This window comes from Oncorhynchus kisutch, unplaced genomic scaffold (assembly GCF_002021735.2).
Source record: "Oncorhynchus kisutch isolate 150728-3 unplaced genomic scaffold, Okis_V2 scaffold4031, whole genome shotgun sequence".
NCBI lineage: Eukaryota > Metazoa > Chordata > Actinopteri > Salmoniformes > Salmonidae > Oncorhynchus > Oncorhynchus kisutch.
This window is the reverse complement of record NW_022265976.1, coordinates 28,195-42,922: the sequence shown is the minus strand read 5'-3', so window position 1 is coordinate 42,922 and position 14,728 is coordinate 28,195. Positions and strand designations below refer to the sequence as shown.

Below are 14,728 nucleotides of genomic sequence, written 5' to 3'. Positions count from 1 at the left end.
AGGCTAGTTCTGTGGCAACGGTCGGTGACTAATCTGATCGGTTGACACCGGATGGTCTCATCACCGGAGGCTGAACACCGATAGGAAAGTATTACACATTGATGAACCCAACTCTAATCCACCCCCTGACACCATGACACTTATCCACACATCACAACGGGTCTGACAGTCCACACTGACACTATCAATGTTTAGTTTAATTTAGAGGATTATCTGAGCTGACAGGAGGGGAAACTACAACCCAGGGGCTGGCTGCAGGAGGGGGGGGAGAGAGAGACGGGGTGGGGGGGGACAGAGAGACAGGAGGGGAAACTACAACCCAGGGGCTGGCTGCAGGAGGGGGGGGAGAGAGAGACGGGGTGGGGGGGGGGACAGAGAGACAGGAGGGGAAACTACAACCCAGGGGCTGGCTGCAGGAGGGGGGGGAGAGAGAGACGGGGTGGGGGGGGACAGAGAGACAGGAGGGGAAACTACAACCCAGGGGCTGGCTGCAGGAGGGGGGGGAGAGAGAGACGGGGTGGGGGGGGGGGACAGAGAGACGGGGTGGGGGGGGGGACAGAGAGAGACAGGAGGGGGGGACAGAGAGACAGGAGGGGAAACTACAACCCAGGGGCTGGCTGCAGGAGGGGGGGACAGAGAGACGGGGTGGGGGGGGGGGACAGAGAGACAGGAGGGGAAACTACAACCCAGGGGCTGGCTGCAGGAGGGGGGGAGAGAGAGACGGGGTGGGGGGGGGACAGAGAGACAGGAGGGGAAACTACAACCCAGGGGCTGGCTGCAGGAGGGGGGGAGAGAGAGACGGGGTGGGGGGGGGACAGAGAGACAGGAGGGGAAACTACAACCCAGGGGCTGGCTGCAGGAGGGGGGGGGAGAGAGAGAGACGGGGTGGGGGGGGGACAGAGAGACAGGAGGGGAAACTACAACCCAGGGGCTGGCTGCAGGAGGGGGGGGGAGAGAGAGACGGGGTGGGGGGGGGACAGAGAGACAGGAGGGGAAACTACAACCCAGGGGCTGGCTGCAGGAGGGGGGGAGAGAGAGAGACGGGGTGGGGGGGGGGACAGAGAGACAGGAGGGGAAACTACAACCCAGGGGCTGGCTGCAGGAGGGGGGGAGAGAGAGACGGGGTGGGGGGGGGACAGAGAGACAGGAGGGGAAACTACAACCCAGGGGCTGGCTGCAGGAGGGGGGGAGAGAGAGACGGGGTAGGGGGGGGGAGAGAGAGACGGGGTGGGGGGGGGGACAGAGAGACAGGAGGGGAAACTACAACCCAGGGGCTGGCTGCAGGAGGGGGGGAGAGAGAGACGGGGTAGGGGGGGGACAGAGAGACGGGGTGGGGGGGGGGGGGACAGAGAGAGACAGGGGGGGGGGGGACAGAGAGAGACAGGAGGGGGGGACAGAGAGAGACAGGGGGGGACAGAGAGAGACAGGAGGGGGGGGGGGGACAGAGAGAGACAGGGGGGAGGACAGAGAGAGACAGGGGGGGGACAGAGAGAGACGGGGGGACAGAGAGAGACAGGGGGGGATAGAGGGAGACAGGGGGGGAACAGAGAGAGACGGGAGGGAACAGAGAGAGACGGGAGGGGGGGGCAGAGGGAGACGGGGGGGACAGAGAGAGACAGGGGGGGATAGAGGGAGACAGGGGGGGACAGAGGGAGACAGGAGGGGGGGGCAGAGGGAGACAGGGGGGGACAGAGAGAGACAGTATCATGGTCTATAAACCAACATTAGACAGGGTGACCTTCTGAAGGTCTATAGTAGTATCATGGTCTATAAACCAACATTAGACAGGATGACCTTCTATAGGTCTATAGTGGTATCATGGTCTATAAACCAACAGACAGGGTGACCTTCTGTAGGTCTATAGTAGTATCATGGTCTATAAACCAACAGACAGGGTGACCTTCTATAGGTCTATAGTAGTATCATGGTCTATAAACCAACATTAGACAGGCTGACCTTCTATAGGTCTATAGTAGTATCATGGTCTATAAACCAACAGACAGGGTGACCTTCTGTAGGTCTATAGTAGTATCATGGTCTATAAACCAACATTAGACAGGGTGACCTTCTATAGGTCTATAGTAGTATCATGGTCTATAAACCAACATTAGACAGGGTGACCTTCTATAGGTCTATAGTAGTATCATGGTCTATAGACCAACAGACAGGGTGACCTTCTGTAGGTCTATAGTAGTATCATGGTCTATAGACCAACAGACAGGGTGACCTTCTGTAGGTCTATAGTAGTATCATGGTCTATAGACCAACAGACAGGGTGACCTTCTGAAGGTCTATAGTAGTATCATGGTCTATAAACCAACATTAGACAGGATGACCTACTATAGGTCTATAGTGGTATCATGGTCTATAAACCAACAGACAGGGTGAACTTCTGTAGGTCTATAGTAGTATCATGGTCTATAAACCAACATTAAACAGGGTGACCTTCTATAGGTCTATAGTAGTATCATGGTCTATAAACCAACAGACAGGGTGATCTTCTGTAGGTCTATAGTAGTATCATGGTCTATAAACCAACATTAGACAGGGTGACCTTCTATAGGTCTATAGTAGTATCATGGTCTATAAACCAACAGACAGGGTGACCTTCTGTAGGTCTATAGTAGTATCATGGTCTATAAACCAACAGACAGGGTGACCTTCTGTAGGTCTATAGTAGTATCATGGTCTATAAACCAACAGACAGGATGACCTTCTGTAGGTCTATAGTAGTATCATGGTCTATAAACCAACATTAGACAGGGTGACCTTCTGTAGGTCTATAGTAGTATCATGGTCTATAAACCAAGAGACAGGATGACCTTCTATAGGTCTATAGTAGTATCATGGTCTATAAACCAACAGACAGGATGACCTTCTATAGGTCTATAGTAGTATCATGGTCTATAAACCATTAGACAGGGTGACCTTCTATAGGTCTATAGTAGTATCATGGTCTATAAACCAACAGACAGGGTGACCTTCTGTAGGTCTATAGTAGTATCATGGTCTATAAACCAACAGACAGGGTGACCTTCTGTAGGTCTATAGTAGTATCATGGTCTATAAACCAACATTAGACAGGATGACCTTCTGTAGGTCTATAGTAGTATCATGGTCTATAAACCAACAGACAGGGTGACCTTCTGTAGGTCTATAGTAGTATCATGGTCTATAAACCAACAGACAGGGTGACCTTCTGTAGGTCTATAGTAGTATCATGGTCTATAAACCAACAGACAGGCTGACCTTCTATAGGTCTATAGTAGTATCACGGTCTATAAACCAACAGACAGGGTGACCTTCTGTAGGTCTATAGTAGTATCATGGTCTATAAACCAACATTAGACAGGGTGACCTTCTGTAGGTCTATAGTAGTATCATGGTCTATAAACCAACATACAGGATGACCTTCTATAGGTCTATAGTAGTATCATGGTCTATAAACCAACAGACAGGATGACCTTCTATAGGTCTATAGTAGTATCATGGTCTATAAACCATTAGACAGGGTGACCTTCTATAGGTCTATAGTAGTATCATGGTCTATAAACCAACAGACAGGGTGACCTTCTGTAGGTCTATAGTAGTATTATGGTCTATAAACCAACAGACAGGGTGACCTTCTGTAGGTCTATAGTAGTATCATGGTCTATAAACCAACATTAGACAGGATGACCTTCTGTAGGTCTATAGTAGTATCATGGTCTATAGACCAACAGACAGGGTGACCTTCTGTAGGTCTATAGTAGTATCATGGTCTATAAACCAACAGACAGGGTGACCTTCTATAGGTCTATAGTAGTATCATGGTCTATAAACCACCAGACAGGGTGACCTATAGGTCTATAGTAGTATCATGGTCTATAAACCATTAGACAGGGTGACCTTCTGTAGGTCTATAGTAGTATCATGGTCTATAAACCAACAGACAGGGTGACCTTCTGTAGGTCTATAGATCCCAATCCTGTCCAAATGGAGGGGTATGGAACTGAGTCAGAACTCAATCCTGTGAAGAAGAGTGGGCAGACATCACTCCTCCCAGTCGATGTAAGAGACAGTTTCTACAAACGACAGAGTTGAATCAGTGAAGAAGAGTGGCAGACATCACTCCTCCCAGTCGATGTAAGAGACAGTTTCTACAAACGACAGAGTTGAATCAGTGAAGAAGAGTGGGCAGACATCACTCCTCCCAGTCGATGTAAGAGACAGTTTCTACAAACGACAGAGTTGAATCAGTGAAGAAGAGTGGGCAGACATCACTCCTCCCAGTCGATGTAAGAGACAGTTTCTACAAACGACAGAGTTGAATCAGTGAAGAAGAGTGGGCAGACATCACTCCTCCCAGTCGATGTAAGAGACAGTTTCTACAAACGACAGAGTTGAATCAGTGAAGAAGAGTGGGCAGAGTGGGTTTCTACAAACGTCTACAGGAAGTTCTTTCAGCCAAAGGGGTTGAAACACCAGCTATTGAATCTAGAGGTGCACTTATTTAAACCCCACTATGGAATTGCATTTCTGTTGACTTTTAATGAATAAATGATTGTAAAGTATAGTCATTCAGTGTCATTTTGTTAAATTAGGTTACCTTATATCTGTCAATAGTGTCGAGGTGAAGATTACATATCCACCCGTCCTAATATGTACAAACAACTGTCAAAAATCACATCAAATGTATTGGGCACATACACATGGTTAGCAGATGTTAATGCGAGTGTAGCGAAATGCTTGTGCTTCTAGTTCCGACAATGCAGTAATAACCAACAAGTAATCTAGCTAACAATTCCAAAAAAAACTACTGTCTTATACACAGTGTAAGGGGATAAAGAATATGTACATAAGGATATATGAATGAGTGATGGTACAGAGCAACATAGGCAAGATACAGTGGATGGTATCAGGGGTGACCTTCAGTTTTAGCCATGACTGTATATCGTCCCCATATTGATTAAAGAGCTCAGCTTCATTAACTGAATCAATGTTACTGTGGGTCAGTGTTACTGTGGGTCAGTGTTACTGTGGGTCAGTGTTACTGTGGGTCAATGTTACTGTGGGTCAGTGTTACTGTGGGTCAGTGTTACTGTGGGTCAGTGTTACTGTGGGTCAGTGTTACTGTGGGTCAATGTTACTGTAGGTCAGTGTTACTGTGGGTCAGTGTTACTGTGGGTCAGTGTTACTGTGGGTCAGTGTTACTGTGGGTCAATGTTACTATGGGTCAATGTTACTATGGGTCAATGTTACTGTGGGCCAGTGTTACTGTGGGTCAGTGTTACTGTGGGTCAGTGTTACTGTGGGTCAATGTTACTGTGGATCAGTGTTACTATGGGTCAATGTTACTGTGGGTCAATGTTACTGTGGGTCAGTGTTACTGTGGGTCAGTGTTACTGTGGGTCAATGTTACTGTGGGTCAGTGTTACTGTGGGTCAGTGTTACTGTGGGTCAGTGTTACTGTGGGTCAGTGTTACTGTGGGTCAGTGTTACTGTGGGTCAATGTTACTGTGGGTCAGTGTTACTGTGGGTCAGTGTTACTGTGGGTCAGTGTTACTGTGGGTCAGTGTTACTGTGGGTCAATGTTACTGTGGGTCAATGTTACTGTGGGTCAATGTTACTGTGGGTCAGTGTTACTGTGGGTCAGTGTTACTATGGGTCAGTGTTACTGTGGGTCAATGTTACTGTGGGTCAGTGTTACTGTGGGTCAGTGTTACTGTGGGTCAGTGTTACTGTGGGTCAATGTTACTGTGGGTCAGTGTTACTGTGGGTCAATGTTACTGTGGGTCAATGTTACTGTGGGTCAATGTTACTGTGGGTCAGTGTTACTGTGGGTCAGTGTTACTGTGGGTCAGTGTTACTGTGGGTCAATGTTACTGTGGGTCAGTGTTACTGTGGGTCAGTGTTACTGTGGGTCAATGTTACTGTGGGTCAATGTTACTGTGGGTCAATGTTACTGTGGGTCAGTGTTACTGTGGGTCAGTGTTACTGTGGGTCAATGTTACTGTGGGTCAGTGTTACTGTGGGTCAGTGTTACTGTGGGTCAATGTTACTGTGGGTCAATGTTACTGTGGGTCAATGTTACTGTGGGTCAGTGTTACTGTGGGTCAGTGTTACTGTGGGTCAGTGTTACTGTGGGTCAATGTTACTGTGGGTCAATGTTACTGTGGGTCAGTGTTACTGTGGGTCAGTGTTACTGTGGGTCAATGTTACTGTGGGTCAATGTTACTGTGGGTCAGTGTTACTGTGGGTCAATGTTACTTTGGGTCAATGTTACTGTGGGTCAGTGTTACTGTGGGTCAATGTTACTGTGGGTCAATGTTACTGTGGGTCAGTGTTACTGTGGGTCAATGTTACTGTGGGTCAATGTTACTGTGGGTCAATGTTACTGTGGGTCAGTGTTACTGTGGGTCAATGTTACTGTGGGTCAGTGTTACTGTGGGTCAGTGTTACTGTGGGTCAATGTTACTGTGGGTCAATGTTACTGTGGGTCAATGTTACTGTGGGTCAGTGTTACTGTGGGTCAGTGTTACTGTGGGTCAGTGTTACTGTGGGTCAGTGTTACTGTGGGTCAATGTTACTGTGGGTCAGTGTTACTGTGGGTCAGTGTTACTGTGGGTCAATGTTACTGTGGGTCAATGTTACTGTGGGTCAATGTTACTGTGGGTCAGTGTTACTGTGGGTCAATGTTACTGTGGGTCAATGTTACTGTGGGTCAGTTCTGGGTCAGTGTTACTGTGGGTCAGTGTTACTGTGGGTCAATGTTACTGTGGGTCAATGTTACTGTGGGTCAGTGTTACTGTGGGTCAGTGTTACTGTGGGTCAATGTTACTGTGGGTCAGTGTTACTGTGGGTCAATGTTACTATGGGTCAGTGTTACTGTGGGTCAGTGTTACTGTGGGTCAATGTTACTGTGGGTCAATGTTACTATGGGTCAGTGTTACTGTGGGTCAGTGTTACTGTGGGTCAGTGTTGCTGTGGGTCAGTGTTACTGTGGGTCAGTGTTTCTGTGGGTCTACACCTTGTGCTCCAACTTCCTGTTTTACCTGAGATCATTTGGGTTGACTTTTAAAGCATATTTTTCTAAAAAACGTGGGTTTTAAAAATCCTTCACTACTACAGATGATACAAGGTGGATGTTTTGATTTTAACTGATAGAGGGGACTCTTCATCCTGTTGATGGGACCTTCAGTCTTTCACTGAGAGAAACAGTCTTTCACCGAGAGAAACAGTCGTTCACCGAGAGAAACAGTCTTTCACCGAGAGAAACAGTCGTTCACTGAGAGAAACAGTCGTTCACGAGAGAAACAGTCTTTCACCGAGAGAAACAGTCTTTCACCGAGAGAAACAGTCTTTCACCGAGAGAAACAGTCTTTCACTGAGAGAAACAGTCTTTCACCGAGAGAAACAGTCTTTCACCGAGAGAAACAGTCGTTCACCGAGAGAAACAGTCGTTCACCGAGAGAAACAGTCGTTCACCGAGAGAAACAGTCGTTCACCGAGAGAAACAGTCGTTCACCGAGAGAAACAGTCGTTCACTGAGAGAAACAGTCTTTCACCGAGAGAAACAGTCGCTCACCGAGAGAAACAGCCGTTCACCGAGAGAAACAGTCGTTCACCGAGAGAAACAGTCGTTCACCGAGAGAAACAGTCGAAACAGTCTTTCACTGAGAGAAACAGTCTTTCACTGAGAGAAACAGTCTTTCACTGAGAGAAACAGTCTGAGAGAAACAGTCTGAGAGAAACAGTCTGAGAGAAACAGTCTGAGAGAAACAGTCTTTCACTGAGAGAAACAGTCTTTCGCTGAGAGAAACAGTCTTTCACTGAGAGAAACAGTCTTTCACTGAGAGAAACAGTCTTTCGCTGAGAGAAACAGTCTTTCACTGAGAGAAACAGTCTTTCACTGAGAGAAACAGTCTTTCACTGAGAGAAACAGTCTTTCACTGAGAGAAACAGTCTTTCACTGAGAGAAACAGTCTTTCACTGAGAGAAACAGTCTTTCGCTGAGAGAAACAGTCTTTCGCTGAGAGAAACAGTCTTTCACTGAGAGAAACAGTCTTTCACTGAGAGAAAAAGTCTTTCACTGAGAGAAGAGGAATCAGAAGAATGTAAAAGCCCCAGTCAGTCAGACTGACATGTAATTAGCTGTGTGGTACAGAGAGAGTATTTACTGTCTGAAGAGCTACGGGTAAAATACAGGGGGAACAAGCCTCACGGGGAGAGAAAGTCAAATACGAGTCAGTCCCATACTAAACACAGTGACAGATCCCCTCCAGGTGAGGATGGGGTGAGAGAGAGAGAGAGAGAGAGAGAGAGAGAGAGAGAGAGAGAGAGAGGGAGAGGGAGGGGGAGAGGGAGAGGGAGAGAGAGAGAGAGAGAGAGAGAGAGAGAGAGAGAGACGGAGAGAGACAGAGAGAGAGGGAGACACAGACAGAGAGAGGGAGAGAGAGACAGAGAGAGACAGAGAGAGACAGAGAGAGAGAGACAGAGAGAGAGGGAGACACAGACAGAGAGAGGGAGAGAGAGACTGTGTGTGGTCTGAGGAATGAGACACTACCCTTGGTGCTGCTGGTCTCCACTGTGTAGAGGTAATCCATGTAGAAGGCCCCAAAGCGCTGCATGCCTGATATCTCTGTGTAGGTCTCCTGTCAAACACAGACCAGGACAGGAGGTCAGCATAGGGTTAAACAGGCCTGAAGAGACAGGGGGGGGGGGGGGGGTCAGCATAGGGCTAAACAGGCCTGAAGAGACAGGGGGGGGTCAGCATAGGGCTAAACAGGCCTGAAGAGACAGGGGGGGTCAGCATAGGGCTAAACAGGCCTGAAGAGACAACAGGACAGAGAGGGGGGAGGGGGGGTCAGCATAGGGCTAAACAGGCCTGAAGAGACAGGGGGGGGGGTCAGCATAGGGCTAAACAGGTCGATGAGGACTAACAGGTCGATGAGGAGTAACAGGTTGATGAGGACTAACAGGTAGATGAGGACTAACAGGTTGATGATGACTAACAGGTAGATGAGGACTAACAGGTAGATGAGGACTAACAGGTTGATGAGGACTAACAGGTAGATGAGGACTAACAGGTAGATGAGGACTAACAGGGTGATGAGGACGAACAGGTCAATGAGGACTAACAGGTCGATGAGGACTAACAGGTTGATGAGGACTAACAGGTCGATGAGGACTAACAGGTTGATGAGGACTAACAGGTAGATGAGGACTAACAGGTTGATGAGGACTAACAGGTTGATGAGGACTAACAGGTAGATGAGGACTAACAGGTAGATGAGGACTAACAGGTTGATGAGGACTAACAGGTTGATGAGGACTAACAGGTAGATGAGGACTAACAGGTTGATGAGGACTAACAGGTTGATGAGGACTAACAGGTTGATGAGGACTAACAGGTTGATGAGGACTAACAGGTAGATGAGGACTAACAGGTTGATGAGGACAGCTTCCCCTAACAGGTTGTTGAGGACTAACAGGTAGATGAGGACTAACATGTTGTTGAGGACTAACAGGTCGATGAGGACTAACAGGTTGTTGAGGACTAACAGGTAGATGAGGACTAACATGTTGTTGAGGACTAACAGGTCGATGAGGACTAACATGTTGTTGAGGACTAACAGGTCGATGAGGACTAACAGGTTGATGAGGACTAACAGGTAGATGAGGACTAACAGGGTGATGAGGACTAACAGGGTGATGAGGACAGCTTCCCCTAACAGGTTGATGAGGACTAACAGGTTGATGAGGACTAACAGGTTGATGAGGACTAACAGGTTGAGGAGGACTAACAGGTCAATGAGGACTAACAGGTCGATGAGGACTAACAGGTCGATGAGGACTAACAGGTCAATGAGGACTAACAGGTCGATGAGGACTAACATGGTGATGAGGACTAACAGGTCGATGAGGACTAACAGGTAGATGAGGACTAACAGGTCGATGAGGACTAACAGGTAGATGAGGACTAACAGGTTGATGAGGACTAACAGGTAGATGAAGACTAACAGGTTGATATTTAATGTAAAGACTGTAGGTCAGATACAGTATAAAGGAGATGTCAGTCATGTGTAAATACCATGATAATAATTGTGCACTATAAGGCCTGTGTGAGTTCTGACCTTGTGATTGGTGGCATCCAGGATGAACTCTGCTCTGACCCCGTTGTTCTCTGGAGAGCGGTAGTCGAACAGGGAGTTGGTCAGGTAGGTCATGCCTTTACTGCTCAGACTCTCTCCACAGCTGAAGAACACTGCATCCTGGGAGGAGGAGAGGACAGACAATCAATCACAGTATAGAAACATACTGACACAGTCATAGTTTTAACCAACAATCAAACCACACTGCAGGTTCACTGTAAGAGATGTTAGTTTGAGGTAAAGGTTACAGGAGAGGAAGGAGAGGAGAGGAAGGAGAGGATGGTTGAGGAAGGGAAGAAGGAGGGTGAGGAGGGAGAGGAGGGAGAGGAGGGAGAGGAAGGAGAGGAGAGGAAGGGCAGGAAGCTTGAGGAAGAAGAGGAGGGTTGAGGAAGGAGAGGAGGGTGAGGAAGGAGAGGATGGTGAGGAGGGTGAGGAAGGAGAGGATGGTGAGGAAGGGAAGAAGGAGAGGAGGGTGAGGAAGGAGAGGAAGGTGAGGAAGGAGAGGAGGTTTGAGGAAGGAGAGGAGGGTGAGGAAGGAGAGGAGGGTGAGGAAGGTGAGGAGGGAGAGGAGGGGAGGAAGGAGAGGAGGGTGAGGAAGGAGAGGAGGGTGAGGAAGGTGAGGAGGGAGAGGAGGGGGAGGAAGGAGAGGATGGTTGAGGAAGGGAAGGAGGGTTGAGGAAGGAGAGGAGGGTTGAGGAAAGAGAGGAGGGTTGAGGAAGGAGAGGAGGGTGAGGAAGAAGAGGAGGGTTGAGGAAGGAGAGGAGGGTTGAGGAAGGAGAGGAGGGTGAGGAAGAAGAGGAGGGTGAGGAAGGAGAGGAGAGGAGGGTGAGGAAGGCGAGGATGGTTGAGGAAGGGAGGAAGGAGAGGAGGGTTGAAGAAGGAGGAAGGAGAGGAGGTTTGAGGAAGGAGAGGAGGTTTGAGGAAGGAGAGTTGAGGAAGATCAGCCTAGTTCTTTACCTCCTCCAGTCTGTTCAAGTTCTCCTCAAAGTCCCGCACTCCCATGATGCCTTTCAGGCAGAGCGCCCGGACGCCCACGATGCCAATCTGACAGTCGAAGAAGGGTTCCCCCATCATCAGCACCTAGAGGAGAGGAGGAGAGGTGAGGAGGAGGAAGAGAGGAGAGGAGGAGAGGTGAGGAAGAGAGGAGAGGAAGTTTGGAGAGCTTCAGAGAGTGATCAGACCACTGGGCTCCCGGGGAAAATGGAGACAGACTGAGGAACCTTCCCTACAGTGGAGAAGCGCGGTCTCAAAACAGGCCATAATTAACGGCTTTCACTCACAGAAAGGAATGAAAGCACCTGCGGTACACGGTTTAAGAGCCCGTATCATTGGCCGATCAGGAACAAGGCTCTTTGACTGTGATTAGAGTGTGGCGGTGTTACTCTGTGGTGTCGGTGAAGTTACAACGTCATTATGTCTTTATAAAAGACCTGGGACAGATGAAGGCCACCACTCTCAATCTGCTGTAGCAGTCTGGAACCGCCAGCTGGCTCAAATGGCACCCTATTCCCTATATAGCGCACTATTTTTAACCAGAGCCCATAGGGCCATAGGGGTTTGGGTCAAAAGTAGTGCAATAAACAGGGAATAGAGTGCCATTTAGGAGGAAATCCTAAGTGTGGTTCGCCTTGCTTACCGTGGGTTCACCCGAACCACACCAATAAAACCTTATGTTTGAATAATTACAAGCCCTGCTTTCCCTGTTTAATTCTCCTCTCCTCTCCCTGCTTCCACGGCCCTCCTCCTCCTCCTCCTCCTCCTCCTCCTCGTTCCCTGTTTAATTCTCCTCTCCTCTCCCTGCTTCCACGGCCCTCCTCCTCCTCCTCCTCCTCCTCCTCGTTCCCTGTTTAACCATTCTCCTCTCCTCTCCCTGCTTCCACGGCCCTCCTCCTCCTCCTCCTCCTCCTCCTCGTTCCCTGTTTAACCATTCTCCTCTCCTCTCCCTGCTTCCACGGCCCTCCTCCTCCTCCTCCTCCTCGTTCCCTGTTTAACCATTCCCCTCTCCTCTCCCTGCTTCCTCGGCCCTCCTCCTCCTCCTCCTCCTCCTCGTTCCCTGTTTAACCATTCCCCTCTCCTCTCCCTGCTTCCTCGGCCCTCCTCCTCCTCCTCCTCCTCGTTCCCTGTTTAACCATTCTCCTCTCCTCACCCTGCTTCCACGGCCCTCCTCCTCCTCCTCCTCCTCCTCCTTCCCTGTTTAACCATTCTCCTCTCCTCTCCCTGCTTCCACGGCCCTCTTCCTCCTCCTCCTCGTTCCCTGTTTAACCATTCTCCTCTCCTCTCCCTGCTTCCACAGCCCTCCTCCTCCTCCTCCTCGTTCCCTGTTTAACCATTCTCCTCTCCCTGCTTCCTCGGCCCTCCTCCTCCTCCTCCTCCTCCTCGTTCCCTGTTTAACCATTCTCCTCTCCTCTCCCTGCCTCCCCGGCCCTCCTCCTCCTCCTCCTCGTTCCCCATTTAACCATTCCCCACCCCCCTATCTGTTCCATTACTTTGGGAGACCGGCCAGAGACCCAGGAAATCAGTATCCCAGAGAATAAGGTATAAAAATATCTTTAACGCCGAGGGGAACAGGGATCAAGGATCTGGGCCGAGGTCTGGTCCTGAGCTGTGAATTCCCCTGGATTAGATGAGTGGCCCGGAGAGAGAGTTCATGAACGTACTGAGAGAGAGAGAATTAAAAACACCCCTCGGTCCAAGAGTGTCTGCCTCTCTTTAAATGTGATGAATAATCACATAGGCTTATAAAGGACCCGACAGCTGAACGGTCAGAGGATGAGATTACAGTTTGTTATAGTGAGGGATGAGATTACAGTCTGTTATAGTGAGGGATGAGATTACAGTCTGTTATATTGAGGGATGAGATTACAGTCTGTTATAGTGAGGGATGAGATTACAGTCTGTTATAGTGAGGGATGAGATTACAGTCTGTTATAGTGAGGGATGAGATTACAGTCTGTTATAGTGAGGGATGAGATTACAGTCTGTTATAGTGTAGTCGCAGTGAGGGATGAGATTACAGTCTGTAATAGTGTAGTCACAGTGAGGGATGAGATTACAGTCTGTTATAGTGTAGTCACAGTGAGGGACGAGATTACAGTCTGTAATAGTGTAGTCACAGTGAGGGATGAGATTACAGTCTGTTATAGTGTAGTCACAGTGAGGGATGAGATTACAGTCTGTTATATATCAGGGTAATGTATATGATAGTCTGTTATATACCAGGGTAATGTATATGATAGTCTGTTATATACCAGGGTAATGTATATGATATTACAGTCTGTTATATACCAGGGTAATGTATATGATAGTCTGTTATATACCAGGGTAATGTATATGATAGTCTGTTATATACCAGGGTAATGTATATGATATTACAGTCTGTTATATATCAGGGTAATGTATAGTGCAGTCTGTTATATACCAGGGTAATGTATATGATAGTCTGTTATATACCAGGGTAATGTATATGATAGTCTGTTATATACCAGGGTACTGTATATGATAGTACAGTCTGTTATATACCAGGGTAATGTATATGATATTACAGTCTGTTATATACCAGGGTAATGTATAGTGCAGTCTGTTATATACCAGGGTAATGTATATGATAGTCTGCTATATACCAGGGTAATGTATATGATAGTATGTTATATACCAGGGTAATGTATATGATAGTCTGTTATATACCAGGGTAATGTATATGATATTACAGTCTGTTATATACCAGGGTAATGTATATGATATTACAGTGTGTTATATACCAGGGTAATGTATATGATAGTCTGTTATATACCAGGGTAATGTATACGATAGTCTGTTATATACCAGGGTAATGTATATGACAGTCTGTTATATACCAGGGTAATGTATATGATAGTCTGTTATATACCAGGGTAATGTATATGATAGTCTGTTAAATACCAGGGTAATGTATATGATATTACAGTCTGTTATATACCAGGGTAATGTATATGATAGTCTGTTATATACCATGGTAATGTATAGTGCAGTCTGTTATATACCAGGGTAATGTATATGATAGTCTGTTATATACCATGGTAATGTATATGATAGTATGTTATATACCAGGGTAATGTATATGATAGTCTGTTAAATACCAGGGTAATGTATATGATAGTACAGTCTGTTATATACCAGGGTAATGTATATGATAGTCTGTTATATACCAGGGTAATGTATATGATAGTACAGTCTGTTATATATCAGGGTAATGTATATGATAGTCTGTTATATACCAGGGTAATGTATATGATATTACAGTCTGGTATATACCAGGGTAATGTATACGATAGTCTGTTATATACCAGGGTAATGTATATGATAGTCTGTTATATACCAGGGTAATGTATATGATAGTCTGTTATATACCAGGGTAATGTATATGATAGTACAGTCTGGTATATACCAGGGTAATGTATATGATAGTCTGTTATATACCAGGGTAATGTATATGATAGTCTGTTATATACCAGGGTAATGTATATGATATTACAGTGTGTTATATACCAGGGTAATGTATATGATAGTCTGTTATATACCAGGGTAATGTATACGATAGTCTGTTATATACCAGGGTA

General features: G+C 47.3%; 1 protein-coding gene across 1 annotated transcript in view; it reads right to left on the bottom strand.

Moving 5' to 3' along the window:
• LOC116373372 (vacuolar protein sorting-associated protein 13B) overlaps positions 1-14,728 on the bottom strand; it is a gene marked incomplete at its 5' end in the record, with an annotated part of 130,288 nt that overhangs the window by 92,406 nt on the left and 23,154 nt on the right. The window contains 3 exons of the mRNA XM_031821907.1: positions 8,546-8,633; positions 10,116-10,253; positions 11,091-11,213. Coding sequence (XP_031677767.1) covers positions 8,546-8,633; positions 10,116-10,253; positions 11,091-11,213 — 349 coding nt within the window. The remainder of the gene's footprint in view (positions 1-8,545; positions 8,634-10,115; positions 10,254-11,090; positions 11,214-14,728) is intronic.